Genomic DNA, 16,147 nt, shown 5'->3' with positions numbered 1-16,147 from the left:
TCCATTCCTGCCCTATGGGACTCCTTGCTGTTTGAACATTTCAGCCACTTTCTTGCCACAGGGCCTTTGCACTTGCTCCTCCCTCTGCTTGAAGTATGCATCCCCAGACATCTACGTGGCTCAGTCCCTCTCCTGTTCAGACTTCTGAGTGATTATCACCTCTCAGTGAGGCCTTTTATAACCTCTAGAATGTAGGTCTCATGAAAGCATGGACTTTCTAAAAAATGCTATTTTTGTGTCTTGTACAACGCTGTGTCCCCAGTGCTTAGAATGGTGTCTGGCACAATTTAAGTGTTTATTGAATGAATTGAATTTTCTTTTTATCATTTTTGTTGTTGTTGTTTTTGTTGTTTTTTAAACTAGGACAGAACCTTTGTTTTTTGGGATATATAAAATATTTAAATAAGCTTTCTTATTTAACTGCTCTGTTAATAAAATACATTACATTTTCAGCATGTTATAATTTTCAAATCAGTTTCACATATTCATATTTAAGCCTCATAACAACCCAGCGGAGTAGGTGGTGGATTCATAATTTTGTGGAAAAGCAAACTGAAGCTCAGAGAAGTGTTTGGCTCAGAGTATAGCTACTAAGTGGAAAGCTGCCATTCAAACCTATCGCTTATTCCAAGTGAAAGGCTCTTGTTTTCTCATTTAGAAACATCTTAAAATGACAGAAAAATTGTAGGGGTTTTGTTTGAAAGTCTGGAGAGTGTGCCCCGATTTCTTAATCTGAATTTAGTCTGTCTTTTGTTTCCATTTTGAAAGTACATAAAATAAATGATTAACTTTAAAATTCCTGACAATGACAGATCAACAAGTTTTATTTCTCTCACCTGTGGAGGAAGTGGCCTCCACCCAGTTTCACTGAATTAGGAGGGAAGTGATTTTTTCAAGTGATAAAAAGAAATAAAATTCCATGTTCTTCCCAGAGGAGGAGATCAACAATTGGGAGAATGGCGTGAGACCATATGTTGGTTTGTAAAAGGATATAACTTGTAAAGATGTTTCCTTTGATGCCTGTGATGAATATGGATGTGTTTCCCTTCTAGAGAGTTCTGATTAAATTATTCAATTAAGATCTGAGCTGAAGGATCTAAATATAGGGAGAGAGTTCAGGCGGTCCTGCTCTCGAATGTCACCTCACCCCTACAGATGTGCATGTTTGTTGTCATAAACAGCACCTGCGAGATCAGTGGAGAAAGAGAAATATGTTCCAAGAAATGAAATATATACAGCAGGATTTTTTTTTTTTTAAATAAAAGGGATAGTTTTTTCCTTCTCTAGCCTATTCCATTTCATCTATGAAGTTGGCGTTTGAATTGCTTTTTTTTGTTTTTGTAACCTAATTAATAGACTTTATTTCCCATTTTGATTTAAAACGTAGATCTACCACTTGCTAGAATGTGGTCTTGAGAAAGATACTTAACCTCTGATCCTCAGGTTTATTAGTAAAATTGAAATAATGATATATACCTTGAAGAATTCCCGTAAGGAGTCAATAAGATGTTTGTAAAAACAACCAATACAGTGCTTGAGTAAGTTAATAGCTCAGTTGAAATAATTTCATTCATTTGTTAATGATGAATCATTCATAACTGGCCACTTATGGAAATTAACCACATTTAGCATTCTTTGCAGTCTGTAAAATTGCTATTCTACAATAACAGTGACTCAAAGAGAATAGTTTTTTCTAAGAAACAACTACTGTAGACTTTTTCCCTCTTGTGGTCAATAAAATTAAATTTTAAAATGCTTCTGGTCTTCAATCGCCTGTGTAGAGTGAGCTCTTCACAGGTCAAATAACTGTACAGTTTTGGAGTTGAGATGAGTACAGATGATATTTATCAGGATGAGGTGATTAGGACCTGGGTGTCTTGAAAGGCTATCGTGTACTGACAGTTTTCCTTTACAAGCATGAATTTGAGAACGGGGGTTCAGTGGGATTAAGGAATGTTGTACAACTCTTAGAGGAAGTAGCAAGATGTAGAAAGAAGCCAGGTTTGTTGAAGTTAGGACAGTCAGAAAACTTTTAAGTGCCTTCAGTCTATTTAACTAAACAAATAATCATCTAATGAAACAAAACAGAACTGACACTTGCTGTTCTCTAGGGAATCTCTGTGACCAAGAAAAATTGACTGGTTGCCCTACAAGCAGCCAGATTTGTCAGAATGGAAGGACTTGTGTATGCAGAACAGAACCCAAAAGAGTTCTTGTCTAAAAGAATTTTCTGACACAGTGAAGATACTTGAATAGCAAACTTGGCACATCTAAATCTATAAACTACAGTTCTATCCTTAGAGACTCATGTAATTGTGACATCCATAAATTCCTTGCTTCATTTTCATCAAGGGGACACTACTGAAATCTTTTGGCTGAAATGTCACAGCTTGCAGTGAACTTACAAGCGGTAAGCTGGAATTCAAAGTCTATGTGTTATTCCTTTTCTTTTTGATTGCTAAGATTCCCACTCACTTAACACTCTGTTGAGAGACCACATTGCAGCTCTTGTCACTTAAGTCACACCTGGGTGGCTGGAAGACTGGCTGATAGTGCCTGTGTTTTAAAGGCAGTAGTACCTATATAACTGCATTGCTAAAAATAGGCTTTTAAGAGTTTGTTCTCTGCCCCACTGTCAGCCCCCAATTTCTCCAGATCTGGAAAATTAACTTCTGAAAAAAACTTTGTGAGAAAATGGCAAACTAGCTGTTTTGTGTCTTCAATCGCTCATTTAGAAAGTTGGGGAAAGTTTAGAAGTAACCAAAACAAAGCTCAGTAGGGAGAGGCTCAGTAAGGGGGGATCTGACTTCTGGGTGTCAGAGACGCAGGATTCTGCTGCTGCTGTGATTTAAGATGGGCGGAAGTCTCCTGTGCTCTCCGGTGGATCTTTGTATTGCTTTGTTGCATCGGAATTTTGTTGAAACACGTTTTCTTTTTCTGAGGACTCAGTCAAAATAGAGTTCCTTTAGCCCAACTCCCAAGCAAAGAAATAGGTAGTTTGAAAAGTTTTTTCGCATCTATAAAAGAGAAGTGGAAAGAGGTTTTATCCATCCTCATTTTCTTCTTCTTCTAGGATTTTACCCTCTCATTTTACTTAGTGGTTAATTTTACTTAGCTGCATTTGACCCATTTGAAATCTAGAAATGTTGAAAGGCCAGTGATAACTGCTATTTTAAAACAGGGAAAAGAAATGCACAGGCACTCTACCTGTTGTCTCCTGTAATACAAATATCTCTAAACCAAGTTAGTCTCTAATTGGAGTAACTGGGGAAAAGAAACATTTGAAGAGATTATTTGTTGAAACCAAGTCACAGAGCACTGTTACTTTGGAGTATTTTCTGAGACTGAAATAGCTAGAGAAAACCCATCTCTTGTTTTAATATCCTGTCTTCATTACAGCTGCCCCCTCTTCTGTGGGGGATAGTTCCAAGACCCCCAGTGGATGCCGGAAACCGCGGATAGTTCCAAACCCTATGTATACTATGTTTTCTCTTAGATGTACCTACCTATGATAAAGTTTATAAGTTGGGCACAGTAGGAGATTAATAACTAACTAATAATAAAATAGAACAGTTATAAAATATATTGCGGTAAAAGTTATGTGAATATGGTCTCTCTCAAAATGATTTATTTCCTGTACTCAACCTTTTCACTTAAAGGGGTCACTTTACAGCTTCTCTTGGCATATCCAAGTTGCCAGAATCACTACTCTTGCACTTTGGGGCCATTATTAAGTAAAATAAGGATTATTTAACACAAGCACTGTGATGCCTCGATGGTAGATCTGATAACTAAGATGGCCACTAAGTGACAAATGGGTGGTGGAGAGTGTCTACATCGTGGAGATGCTGGACAAAGTCATGATTTACATCCCAGGTAGGACAGAGCGGGATGGCGTGAAATTTCATCATGCTGCTCAGAACAGCACTCCATTTAAAAGTTATGAGTTATTTCTGGAATTTTTTTTCCCCACTTTATATTTTTGGGCCACAGTTGTCCGTAGGTAACTGACACTGAGGATAAGGAGGGCCTGCCTTACTGGCTTTCATGGGTACTGCTGATAGGATTCTTTCTCTTTCTAGAAATGTGAGTTTATGTGCTGCTTCCGCTTTAGCCATCCTGCTAAGCCAGTATGTGGACTGCCTGTTCTACTTTTAACTAATAGGTATTTGGGGTTTACTAAACATTTGGAAGTTCCCAATTCTTTAGGACTTTTGATTAATTTCATAGTCTAATTTACTTAGGCCTAATGGATGTGGTTATGATCTCCCTCATTTTGTGAATTCTCCATCTTACTCTTACCAATAAAGAGTAAGATTGCTCTTTATGTTTTAAAATATTTATTGGCATTGAATCTCTGGAATATTTTTCTTTGCAGCTTTCATCTTTTTAAGCATTTTTGGCTCTAATCTGTAGTGTGTAGTCTTCTGTGATTCTATGGTTTCTATAAGTGTCAGGAGTTTTTAGAGTATCTTTATTTCATCCTCCTTGAGAATCATCATCTGTTTTGATGGTTCTGCCTTTGGTTGTGTCAACCTTAAAGATCAAACAACAAAGATTATCAAGTAGCAAATTAGTTTATTTGGGAATGGCAGAGGAATTGCAATTTGGGACAAGCACACTATTCCAGAGAAGAAAGAAGAGCATGCTTTTATGGAGGAAGGGAGGAAATTGGAAGGGGTGGTTTTAAACAAAAGTTCATTGGAGGAGGACTAGAGTTTGGGATCGTGGCAGCTTCTCATTGGCCAGTTGTTGCTGGGCCAGGAGAAAATCTTCCTTTCTCCTGCTGGAGTGTGTAAAATAAGCTGTGATGAGTGGTACACATGGGAGAGCCCTCCCTTCATGGCTTCCCGGCTCCATCTTGAATAAGGTTTTCCACAATTCATTTTCACAGTAGGAGTATACAGTTGACTTGGGTACCTAAAGGAAATCAAGTAAGCTAAAAAATAAATAGTCTGTTTTGGAGCAATGAAAAGTTACATTAGAGATCAATCTCATGGCGTGTTCACTTTTTGACCCTTTTTTGATGTTTTAATTTAGCTAAACATCTCAGAGGAAGCAAGAGTTCTCATCAGGCCTTGAATCCTAAGTTGTATGTTAGAATAGATGGCACATACCTTTCCGTAATACCAATTAATATTGCCACCAGTCACTTTATACAACACATCTCTGAGGTCTTCTCTCTCCATACATTCTGTATGGTGATGTGTTTTAGGTATAATAGCTACTGAACTACAAAAATCATACAGCTTGCTTATGACTTCTCTGAAGCCCCACTCTAGCTCTTTGGAAGCTCAAGTCTTACTTTTTTTATTTATTCACGGGATCATCTGTTTAAGAAGAAAGCTAGAGGTGTAAGTCAGGAAATATACAGTTTATTAACTTACTTGGAAATACCTGTTTCCCCAGAAAAGGATCAAATATTTTCATAGAAAATTTTTATAAAGTTGTCTTTTTTTTTCCTTAAATAACTTATCCAGCTGTTAAACAGTTTCAAAGTGAAGTTAATCAATACCCTATGATTTTAGTTCCCTGACGCTTTTGATCTTTATGCTTTGATGTTTTATCATTAGAGTTAAGATAGAGTAATGAACCAAGGAACAAGAAGTGGATTAAAAAATGAGTTGCCTGCTTCACTGAAAACAGACCATTTATCTTCTGCCAGTTCCTTTTTTAAGGTACTAGGAGTCTGACTATCCCCAGTCACTTTTTGGAGCCTCTGTTTTATATTTTATTGAATAATTTAATTATTCTCTCAGTATTAACTGGGATTGTTTATTTTGTCCAGCTCACCGAATTCCTTGCCAGTGCACGAATTATAAAATTCTGGAGCACTGGTCTGGAGCTACGGAGAGCATGTGGTCATTACTGTGTCCTCTCCCCTCACGTTTTCATTAAAGCACTATGTCTGTAGCACTTAGTGGCCACCGTCCCCCTACCTTTTTAAAATGTTTCTTCAGCTACAAATTAGAATAATTTTCTTTAAAACTTTCTATGGAAAACTGGGATCTGAAAGCTACTGAATGGCAGAGAGTGTATCTTGTTGATATTCACACAGTTGGATAATCACATGTTTCTTTACTAGATGAGGCCAAAATGAAGAAAATGCCCATTGTACAGTTGGCTAATTAGGTTTTATACACACACACACACACACACACACACACACACACACATACATACACACACATTTTTGTTTTTTCTTCTAACATTAAGGAATATCACATAAGTTAGAAAATTAAATATCCAAGTCAAAGGGAGTATTGTCAGAGTATTTTGCTCATTTGGCGTCTGGCAGTGCTAATAGAAATCCTTCCAAGGATGAGACCTTGTAGGGAAGGGTTCTGAATTTGGAACCCTGTTTTAAGCCGCATTTTTATTATTTCTGAAATCGGATTACATTGTAAGTCCAGTCCTCCATATAAATACAGTTTGTGTGTGGCTTGAGCTCATGAACTTGAATTTTTTTTTTTTTTGGTAATTAACAAATTACATATAGAGGCTTTTTAAAAAATTTGAAAGCTATAGTTTTTCATTAAAGAGTGTTTGAAAGGTTTAGATAAGTAGGAGATTACTAACCTTCTGTACCTAGTCACCGTTGATATTTTGATATATTTACATAGTTGTTTATGCTACATATACTGTTTTATGTTCTGCTTAAGTTTTTTCCCAGGTTATTACATAGAACAATTTTTAAAGTGAATTGTGCTAAGTGTACATAACTATTTTCCAATTATTGGATATTTCTTTTTTCTTTATAATAATAATCTGATGAAAATCTGTATGAAAATTTTTTACCTTTTCTCGTTCAGGATATTTCCTTAGAGTTAGGTTTTCTTTTAAAGCTTCTGGGAGGTTCTTTACTAGACGAATGCTTTTATTGTCAGTGTGAAATGTTTGTATTTGGAGAAGAGGGAAGGAAATCTGTTTGCTGACTCATGTTTTTATTTTGCACTTTAAACTGATAAGGCCACTTAACTTCTGACATAAACTAAAGCAGGAAGTACAAAAAGGGGCAGAAAAAAAATAAGTTGTCTTGCCAAGGCCACAGTATCATGGACTCATTTGAATTCCTAATGGGAGGTAGATGACTTGTTTGACTTATTTATTTAAAAAAATGTTTAACTCAGTAAGGCAAAAATTAATGATCAGCCTGCATTTTGTTTCATCTATGCACATTTATATGTAAAGGTTTTTGTGATCTTGTCACTTTAATTTTTGTGAGTGGCTTCAAGGCATTCACCCCCTAACTGGTCCCTACAGTGTTCACAGGCAGTTGGTTTTTTTTTGCTTTTGTTGTCATTGTTGTCCGTATGGAGAAGACTTCCTGTATTGACAGTACATCTTAGCTGTCTTCCTAAAATGTAGATCTAATGACAGCAATGCTCTGATTTAAAACCTTCCACTTGTCCTCTTGTCTCCAGGATGAGACGTATCCCAGGCCCTTCACAGTCTTGCCCCTGCCCTTCTTATTAGCCGTGTATTGCCTCCAGCCACCTTGAACCTTAGCATTTCTATTTACGTGTCTGTTAGAACTAGCAATTTAGAAAAATGGTTTAAAAAAATTGAGGCTCTAGAGCCAAACAACATGCGTCCAAACAAACCCTTGCTCTGCCGTACAGCTGTGTATGTAAACTTTGGGCAAGTTATTTAACTTTTCTGTATTTCACTTTCCTTACCTGTAAATCGAAGGCTATGATAGTGTTTGCTTTGGAGTGTTTATCATAAAGATTAAACAAGTTAATAGGTGTAAAGTGTCTAGAACAATGTCTCTCGTAGAATGATTACTCAGAATGTTAGCTCTGTTGTTCTGCAAAATTCTACTCATCCTTTAAGACCTGTCTGATATTTCCTCTTTGGGAAAACTTCCCCAAATCCCTGGAATTAATTTTTCTCTCTTTTTCTGCTTTTATATGTTATTGTTCACACCTGTTCTAGCGCTTTTATCACACAGTATTATAGTTACTTCATGGCGGGCAAGCACGGTACGTGGGCCTCTTCTATCCCTGTGCTGCTGGTGACCTTGTGCAGTCAGACCCCTGGCCGAGGCTCTGCGGGTGGCCTCAGACTCCTCAGCACAGTCCTTTAGCGTTGGCAGAGGACGTTGCCTCTGTCCTCTGTGCATAGCACAGTGCCAGCTACCTAGCAGGCACTCAGTACAGTTTTGTTGAATGAATGTCAGTTTGAATAGTTAAAAAAAAGTCTGAAATGGTGATACTTTATCTCCCCATCTCTAACACACTTATCTTAAATTACAAACCCATTAGCGATAGAGTTTGAAATAGCCTCAACTAATTTTGATAAAAACACACATCCTCTATTGGAAAATCATTAGCTAAAATAGGGGGAAAAAAGCTGTTTTTGGAATAGAAGAAAAGGGCATATAGAATAAGAAGAAATATATTCTCTTCATAAAATGCTACTAGAGGACTGATGGAAATTGTCTCTTGTTCTTTGTGAAACTAACCTTCAGTAAATGATCATTTCAGGAGGTACAGTCTGACCAAGTGCGACTTTTGATAATAGCATAGTTTTGTTTTCTGTTTCCTTTTCCGTTAAATGAAAATAATACCAGCTTCAAAAGAACTGGTAAGTTTGGATAAAACTCTTTACTTTAAAAAAAGAAACAACTGACTCCCTGCAGCCTGTTGAATATTTAATAACATTTATTCATAACTTATTGAATAAAGTTGAAGCCCCACACATGGCCTTCTAATTCCTTCAGGGAGCTAAATCACTCATTAAACTTTTATTGAGAATCTGCTGTGTGCCAGGTACAGTGCTGGGCTCCAAAGGTAGGAAGACAATAAGATGGAATTCCTCAGTCGTTTTCCCACAGTGAGGAAGACAGGTGTGTGCACATTACCACAAAGTAGCTGTAGACGTGCCATTCGCTGTGGCAGCTGTTCAGAATCATCTTTTCAATTTCTAAGGACCAGTAATGACTTTCCCCTCTTATTCCTGTTTATTGGTAATTTGTGCCTTCTTTTGTATTGATTTAATTTTCCTAGAGGTATATCCAATTTTATTAGTATTTTCAAAGAACCAACTTTAATTTTATAGGTTTTCTCTATTTTCATTTTTAATTTTCTGCTCTCATTTCTGTCTTTGGGTTTAATTTACTATTCCTTTTTTTTCTTATGGTGGATACACAGAAAATGAGTTTTTAGGTTTTTTTTTTTTCTATTATACGTATTTAAGACAGTACATTTCCTCCTAAGTATGGCTTCAGTCACATCTTACAAGTTTTGATGTATCATATTTTTATAACCTAAATTGAAAATGTTTTCTAATTTCCACTATAGTTTCTTCTTTGACCTGTGGGTTATTTAAAGTGTAATTAATTTCAATAATGATATTTTTGGTATTGATTTCTTAGTTATACTATGATCAAAGGACATATTTTATATGGTTTTGATGTGTTGAGATTTGCTTTATGCCTCATTATGTGGTCAATTTGGATAAATATTCCATGTGTATTTGGAAGTATTATACATGCTACACTTGTTGGATGCAGTGGTCTAGTACGTGAATCGGATTAAGTTTTTAAACATGTTAATCCTCTCTATATATTGATTTTTGTTTACTTGTTCTTATCAGTTACTATGTCAATCTCCCACCAGGTTGTGGGTTTGTCTCTTTCATTTTAATTCAGTCATTTTTTGCTTTATGTATTTTGAAACTTATTACAAAGCATTGACAGCTTTATCTGCTCATTTTTCTTCTTCATCACCCTGTTCATGCATGAAAATTTGATATATTCGTGGTGTGGATTGTAATATATTCATGGTAGATCAACTCTTTGAACATTACAAATTGTCCCTTTTTTTATCTCTGGTGATACTTCTTATTTTAAAGTCTATTTTGTCTGGTTAGATAGCTTTACCAACTTTTTTGGTTAAGATATGCATAGTTATCTTTTTACATCCTTTTTCTTTCAACTTTTCTCTGTCCTTCTATTTAATGTGTGTCTCCGCTAAGTACATTATAGTTAAGTGGTACTCTCCATCCCACCCATCTTTTACTTGCATATATAATGTTTATGTTTAAGTAATTGCTGATATTTCGAGGATTCGATCCAAATCTTATTGTTTTTTATTTGTCCCATCCATTATTGGCTTCTTTTTTCCTCTTTCTTTGTATTAATCATATTAAAAAAAATAATTCTATATTTTTAACTCCTTTATTACCTTTGTATAGTTTTTAAATTCAGCGTTTGCTTTATTATGACATAACTTCAAAATTTATTATATCAGTCATAACTTAATGCTTTACCACAGCCTGGGTAGTACAGGGACCTTAGAAAACTAACCTCGTTTACCCTTTTCCACTTTTTTTGTCATGCATTTAAATCGTATATTTTAAACACCACAAGAGATTCTTATTATTTTGTAAAGTCGGCATTCATTTAGACCTACCCTTATTTACCCTTTTGGAACTCTTCATTTTTTCTTGCAGTTGCTTGCTTCTTTCTAGGATCTTTTTCATTTTGCTTGATGACTTTCTGCTGGAAGCCATTTCTCTCAGATTTCATTTGTTGAAAGCATCTTTATTTCACAATTTTTTTTTGCATGATTTTTCCACTAAGTATAGAATTATAAGTTATCCACTATTTAGTTACATTTGGCATGCTAGAATGTTATTTCATTGTCTTCTTGTTTCCATTGTTTCTGTTGAAATGTCAGCTGTCAGCCCTTTGCACATTTGAGAGTAATATGTCTGTAAAGAATTTTGTCATAGGTTTTTGGCAATTTTACTGTGCTATGACACATCAAAACTTGTAGATTTTTTTTTGTATTTCTCTTTCTTGGGATTTTTAGGGTTTCATGATCTGTGGCTAGTTGTCTGTTCTCAGTTTTGGAAAAGCCTTGGTCAGTGTCTGCATATATGCCTCCGCCAGGTTTTTCTCCTCCCATCACCTTGATCCAGATGATTCTAGGCTGTGTTTCACTGTAAAAACCAGTCCATTTCATATTCGCCCTCACACTAGGCCCTATCTGTTTAGGGTCTGTCTGAACCGAAAGCCTAGTTGGTGTATTTTCCAGGGCCACCTTCTCAGCAGCAGTCCCTCATCTCCAGCTTTTTTGTCTCCTCAACACCATGAAGCTACTAAAATCTCTGCTTAGGTCTTTAGCCTCTTTCAGCTTGGCTACTGGGCCTCCTGCTGCTTCTAGCATTGGCTTTGGCAGATGTTTGAGAATGTTCCATTCACTTCATTGCTTTTTCCTTCTCTGCAGCAGCTTGGCTGCTCCAGTCCTCAGCGCCTCGGTTCCTCTTTGATCCCTTTAAAAAGCTGGGCTCCCCCCACCACAGTTTGTTTTTATTTTGTTCAGCTTTTATGGTTATTTTTTGGGAGGAGCTTATTTGGATACATGCTGCTGTTTCTTAGCCAGAGTTTGTGTAAAGTTAGCCCCTTTAATCTTTCTCACCTTTTGTGTGTTCATCTGGTGGAGAATGACTAGAAGGTTAAATGAAACAATTTGACTAAAGAATTTGGTACAGTATGCGTTCATGTGCTTCATTCCTTTCATGTCAATGAAAAGCAAATTCAAAAAAGTGGGAAATAAATTTCCTACCTTACTTGTTTTGTAGCCCATACGCACAGGCTTGTTCACTAAATAAATACCCTAAAATGTTGTTACATTTATATAGTAGAAATATGACTACCTTTCCTTTTAGCATAAGAAATACTTGAGGAACAAACTAAAAACAGATGTTAAGACTATTGTATTCTAATTTTTTTCCTGTTGCTTTCAGCTTTTGTTGGTTGAGGTGTGTCTTGAAATATATTTTTAGTGCCTGTAAATGAATCTAAATAGAAAACAAAATTAATTATCTGTTGAGAGCTTGGACTTTTTTGCACTAAGGTGTCTATTGCCTCTATCTCAGTACTTATCTAAACTGTAGCATACTAATTTTAAAACTGTGTCTCAATTTATTCATCTGTAAAATGGCAATAATTTTATTAGTTGAAAGGATTAAAGGATTAAATGCCGCGTATTAGTCAGCTATAACAAAATACAGCACGCCCTTGAATAATGTCATTTTGCTCAATGTTGTTTCCTTATAATGTTGATGAGATGCCATAGGAACTAAACTCTCGTTTATATCAATTAGCCCATGGTAAAATTGGTTCCTTATACATCATTTTGCTTAAAGTCACAGAACCTATCAACGTTAGGTGAGGACTTGCTGTACCATAGATTGGGTGGTTTAAACAACAGAAATTTGTCACAGTTCTGGAGGTTAGGATGTCCAAGATCAAATTTCCAGCCAGTTAGGTTTCTGGTTTTCTCTTCCAGGCTTGCAGATGGCCGCCTTCTCTCTGTGCTGTCACGTGGCCTTTCTTCAGTGCATGGGGAGAGAGAAAGCGAGAGATCTGACCCTTCCTCTTCTTATAAAGCCACCAATCCTATGAGATTATGGCCCCACCCTCATGACTTCATTTACCTTTATTTCCTTGGAGGCTCCATCTCCTATTATAGTAACATTGGGGGTTAGGGTCTCAGCAAGAGTTTTAGGGGGGACATAATTCAGTCCATAGCATACTGTAATACCTAAGAGCACTTAACATGGCACCTGTCCCATGGTAATTCTTTAGTAAATTGTGGTTTTGTGGTAGAGATAATTTTAAATATTGTTTCTCTCTCTTGTCTTTCATAGGTGCTAATCTTGGATTACCTTTTGAAATACTAGGAATGGTCATTTCTACTTTTCAGGACCTCAAAACTAAGAAGCTAAAGAGAATTCTGTGTAAATAAAGGGAACTCTCTTCCGGTGTCCTCTTGCGTTTTGGAGACTCCTTCACTTCACCATATCCAAGGAGAGTGTAACTAGTGCCATCACTATGAATGTGACAAGTTTATTTTCCTTCACAAGTCCAGCTGTAAAGAGACTTCTTGGGTGGAAACAGGGCGATGAAGAAGAAAAATGGGCAGAAAAAGCTGTCGATGCTTTGGTGAAAAAACTGAAGAAAAAGAAAGGGGCCATGGAGGAACTGGAAAAGGCCTTGAGCTGCCCCGGGCAGCCCAGCAACTGTGTCACCATCCCCCGCTCTCTGGATGGCCGGCTGCAGGTTTCCCACCGGAAGGGACTGCCTCACGTCATTTACTGCCGTGTGTGGCGCTGGCCCGATCTTCAGAGCCACCACGAACTAAAACCACTGGAATGCTGTGAGTTCCCTTTCGGTTCCAAGCAGAAGGAGGTGTGCATCAATCCCTACCACTACAAGCGAGTAGAAAGCCCTGGTGAGTGAGCGCTTTTCCTTGATGCGTGTAGCAGACTCACGGTGTTTAGAATAACAGCGTAATGCCTTTTCTATCTTCTGAGTTGTAGTTTGTCAGCCCTTGAACGTTTCATGCATTCTCAGGACTTAGCCCTTCCTTGTTAACTTTGTTTCATAGGAGCAGCGGGGGTGAAATTATCATAGCAGTACTAATACCTGGAACTTTAAATAAACCGTTTTCTTTCTAAATTTATTTTTTATGTTTCCCATTGGTTCTGTGCATTTCTCTAGACATACTTAGCTATGATTATAGTACAAGGCAAGAAGATTAGGGAAGTAAAGAAGTGTGCTGTTGCCATCCGCATACTTGAGGGAAATACATCTTGAAGGCAGTTGCCAGTGATTTGTACCCCTTTGTCCTTAAGAATATTATCTGACCCTCTTTGGTGGAATTTTGCTATGACATATTCACTATGGAGAATGTGAAGGAATTATGTCTGCTGTGGAATTATTTGATACTATTTATAAGATATTCCTAGTTTTTACGTGTATGAACATTGAGGTGGGGGTACAGCAAAGGATATTCTATACTGTTTTAAAATTTGTATGGTTTTGCTCTCAAATTAGAATCCATGTTCTGGACATTTGCATCTGTTGGAAAGCGATAGGCAGTCTCATGCACCTAAATTTCTCATTGTCACATTGGAGCCAGTTTTGTTGCTGGATTACCTATTAATAGCCAGTGGCTCCCAAAGGTTCCCAGGTGAGGCTGTACGTTGGAATCACATGGCTTCCCTCCCAAAATTTCTGATTCTGGCCTAGCCTGGTAATCCATATTTCTAACAGTACTTCTTGTGGTGCTGATGTAGTTACTGGATTGGTGTTTGTTAGATCATGTAATAACATGGTTCTTAAAGACATTCTGTTTGTTTTTTATTTAAGACATAAAAAAAGTTTAAAGACTAGGGAATAATATAATAAATGTCTTTGTATCCACCACCCAATTTAAGAAATAAAAGATTACAAATAAAACTGAAATTCCAGTTTATGCCTTGCTGATCCTTCCAGTAACTGCTACTCTGAATTTGGTGGTTACAGTTTGATGTTTATCGTTCCCACGAGTGCTTTTATGCTGTTAGTATATATGTTATGAATCCATGACAGTATCTAATATAACTTTGTAAATTTAAAAGTATCGCGTAATGGTACTGGAGGATCCTTCCACAACTTGTTATATTCATACAACGTTATGTTTTTGCAATTTCTGTATCATACATTTTAGGATTACTTTGTCATATTCCATGACAAATTCTCCAGAAATTTTAGTGAATTTCATCCAGAGGAGGATTGACAAAGTGATCGAGTATAATATTTTAATAAATTTATTTAAGTCTTTTTCTTTAAGTTTACTCCATAAAGTTATTATACATCTTTTCTTAGATAAATGTTTGGATTTTTCTTGTATCCTTTTAAAAGTTACAATTTGTTACAATTGCTCTTGTTCAGACTACACTTGCTTTTTTCCAACAACCTTGCTCAATTCCCCTTATTCTAATATAGACGTTTTTACTGCTTGTTATACCTGCTGTGATGTTAATTAAAAAAAAACAATTAGCACAAAGATACATGATCTTCTTTTAGCCAGAAATTGAGATGGAGCAAATAGTTGGGAGAGGAAAAAGTAGCGTATAAGTAACATGTGCTGTATAACGACACTTCATTCAACGATGGACTGCATATACGACAGCAATCCCGTAAGATTTAATGGAGCTGAAAAATTCCTGTCACCTAGAGAACTATACTGTCATAACATTGCAGTGCAACGCATTACTCGTGTGTCTCTGCGGTGCTGTTGTAAACAAGCTTACTGTGCTGCCAGTTGCATAACAGCGTAGCACATATAGTCGTGTATAGTATATAATATTTGATAATAAAAGACTGTGTTTCTGGTTTACGTATTTACTATACGGTATACTGTGTATCATCATTTTAAGACTTTACTCTTTCCACTTTGCCATGTTACGCCAGCAGCAGCCTCATACGTCTCATGTTTACCAGGTCTCTTGATTGCATCGTTTTCTCTTGTGCTCAATTTAATTTCATGTTGTTTTGTTCATCGTGGCCCCTAAATGTACAAAATCCACTGCTAGTGTTGCTGGTAAGAGACCACATCGAGTGATTGACTTGAAAACGGAATTAAAAGTGATGCGGGACAATGAAAATCAGTGATGGTTATTGCTCTCTGTCCGATCAGGCACGTCCCATTCCACCATAGCTATGATCTTGAAGAACAAGAACAAATGACAGAAGCTATTAAAGGATCTGCTTCACTGAAGGCAACAAAACTAACAAAAATTCAAGAAGGGCCTGTGTCAGACATGGAGAACCTTTCAGTGACCTGAATTGAAGACCAGACACTGAAACATATCCCTCTCAGCACCATGATGATCGTGGCCAAAGCAAAAAGTTTGTTTGTGATGTTGAGAGAAAAGGCTGGGCCCGACTATGTTGTTGGGTTTCCTGAAAGTGCTGATGTGAAGGCAGCTGAAGATTTTTTAGACTTGCTGGGTACGCTGATGGTGGAGGAAATTTACTGCCAAGGCAAATATTCAATATGGATGAAATCCCCCTACTCTGAAAATGGATGCCTGAAAGGACTTTCATCCATAAGGAGGCCAAGTCAGTGCCAGCTTCAAGGCTTGTAAGGACAGGATAACAGTCATACTTGGGAGCAGTGTTGCAGACTACAAATGGAAATCCTTTGTGATCTGGCACAGTGGGAACCCCAGGGCCTTCAGGCATATCACTAAGCATACATTGCCATCGTAGTACAGTAGCAATAAGAAGTCAAGGATGACCCAGCTCCTCTTCCAAGGTGCCCTCCAATTGCTATGTCAGCGAAATGGAAAAGTACTGTTTGAA

The 16,147-nt window shown here is 37.0% G+C and overlaps 1 protein-coding gene across 4 annotated transcripts in view; it reads left to right on the top strand.

Moving 5' to 3' along the window:
• Window positions 1-16,147, top strand: part of SMAD1 (SMAD family member 1) — a 67,236-nt gene that overhangs the window by 16,343 nt on the left and 34,746 nt on the right. For all 4 annotated transcript variants that reach the window (XM_039876040.1, XM_039876042.1, XM_039876043.1 and 1 more), the window contains exon 2: window positions 12,664-13,247. In XM_039876040.1, the coding sequence (XP_039731974.1) occupies window positions 12,848-13,247 (400 nt within the window). In that variant the 5' untranslated portion in view covers window positions 12,664-12,847. The remainder of the gene's footprint in view (window positions 1-12,663; window positions 13,248-16,147) is intronic.

The sequence above is a fragment of the Pteropus medius genome, unplaced genomic scaffold (genome assembly GCF_902729225.1).
Source record: "Pteropus medius unplaced genomic scaffold, Ma_sr-lr_union100, whole genome shotgun sequence".
Classification (NCBI taxonomy): Eukaryota; Metazoa; Chordata; class Mammalia; order Chiroptera; family Pteropodidae; genus Pteropus; species Pteropus medius.
Note: the sequence above shows the minus strand (reverse complement) of the source record. Positions and strands in the feature narration are given on the sequence as shown.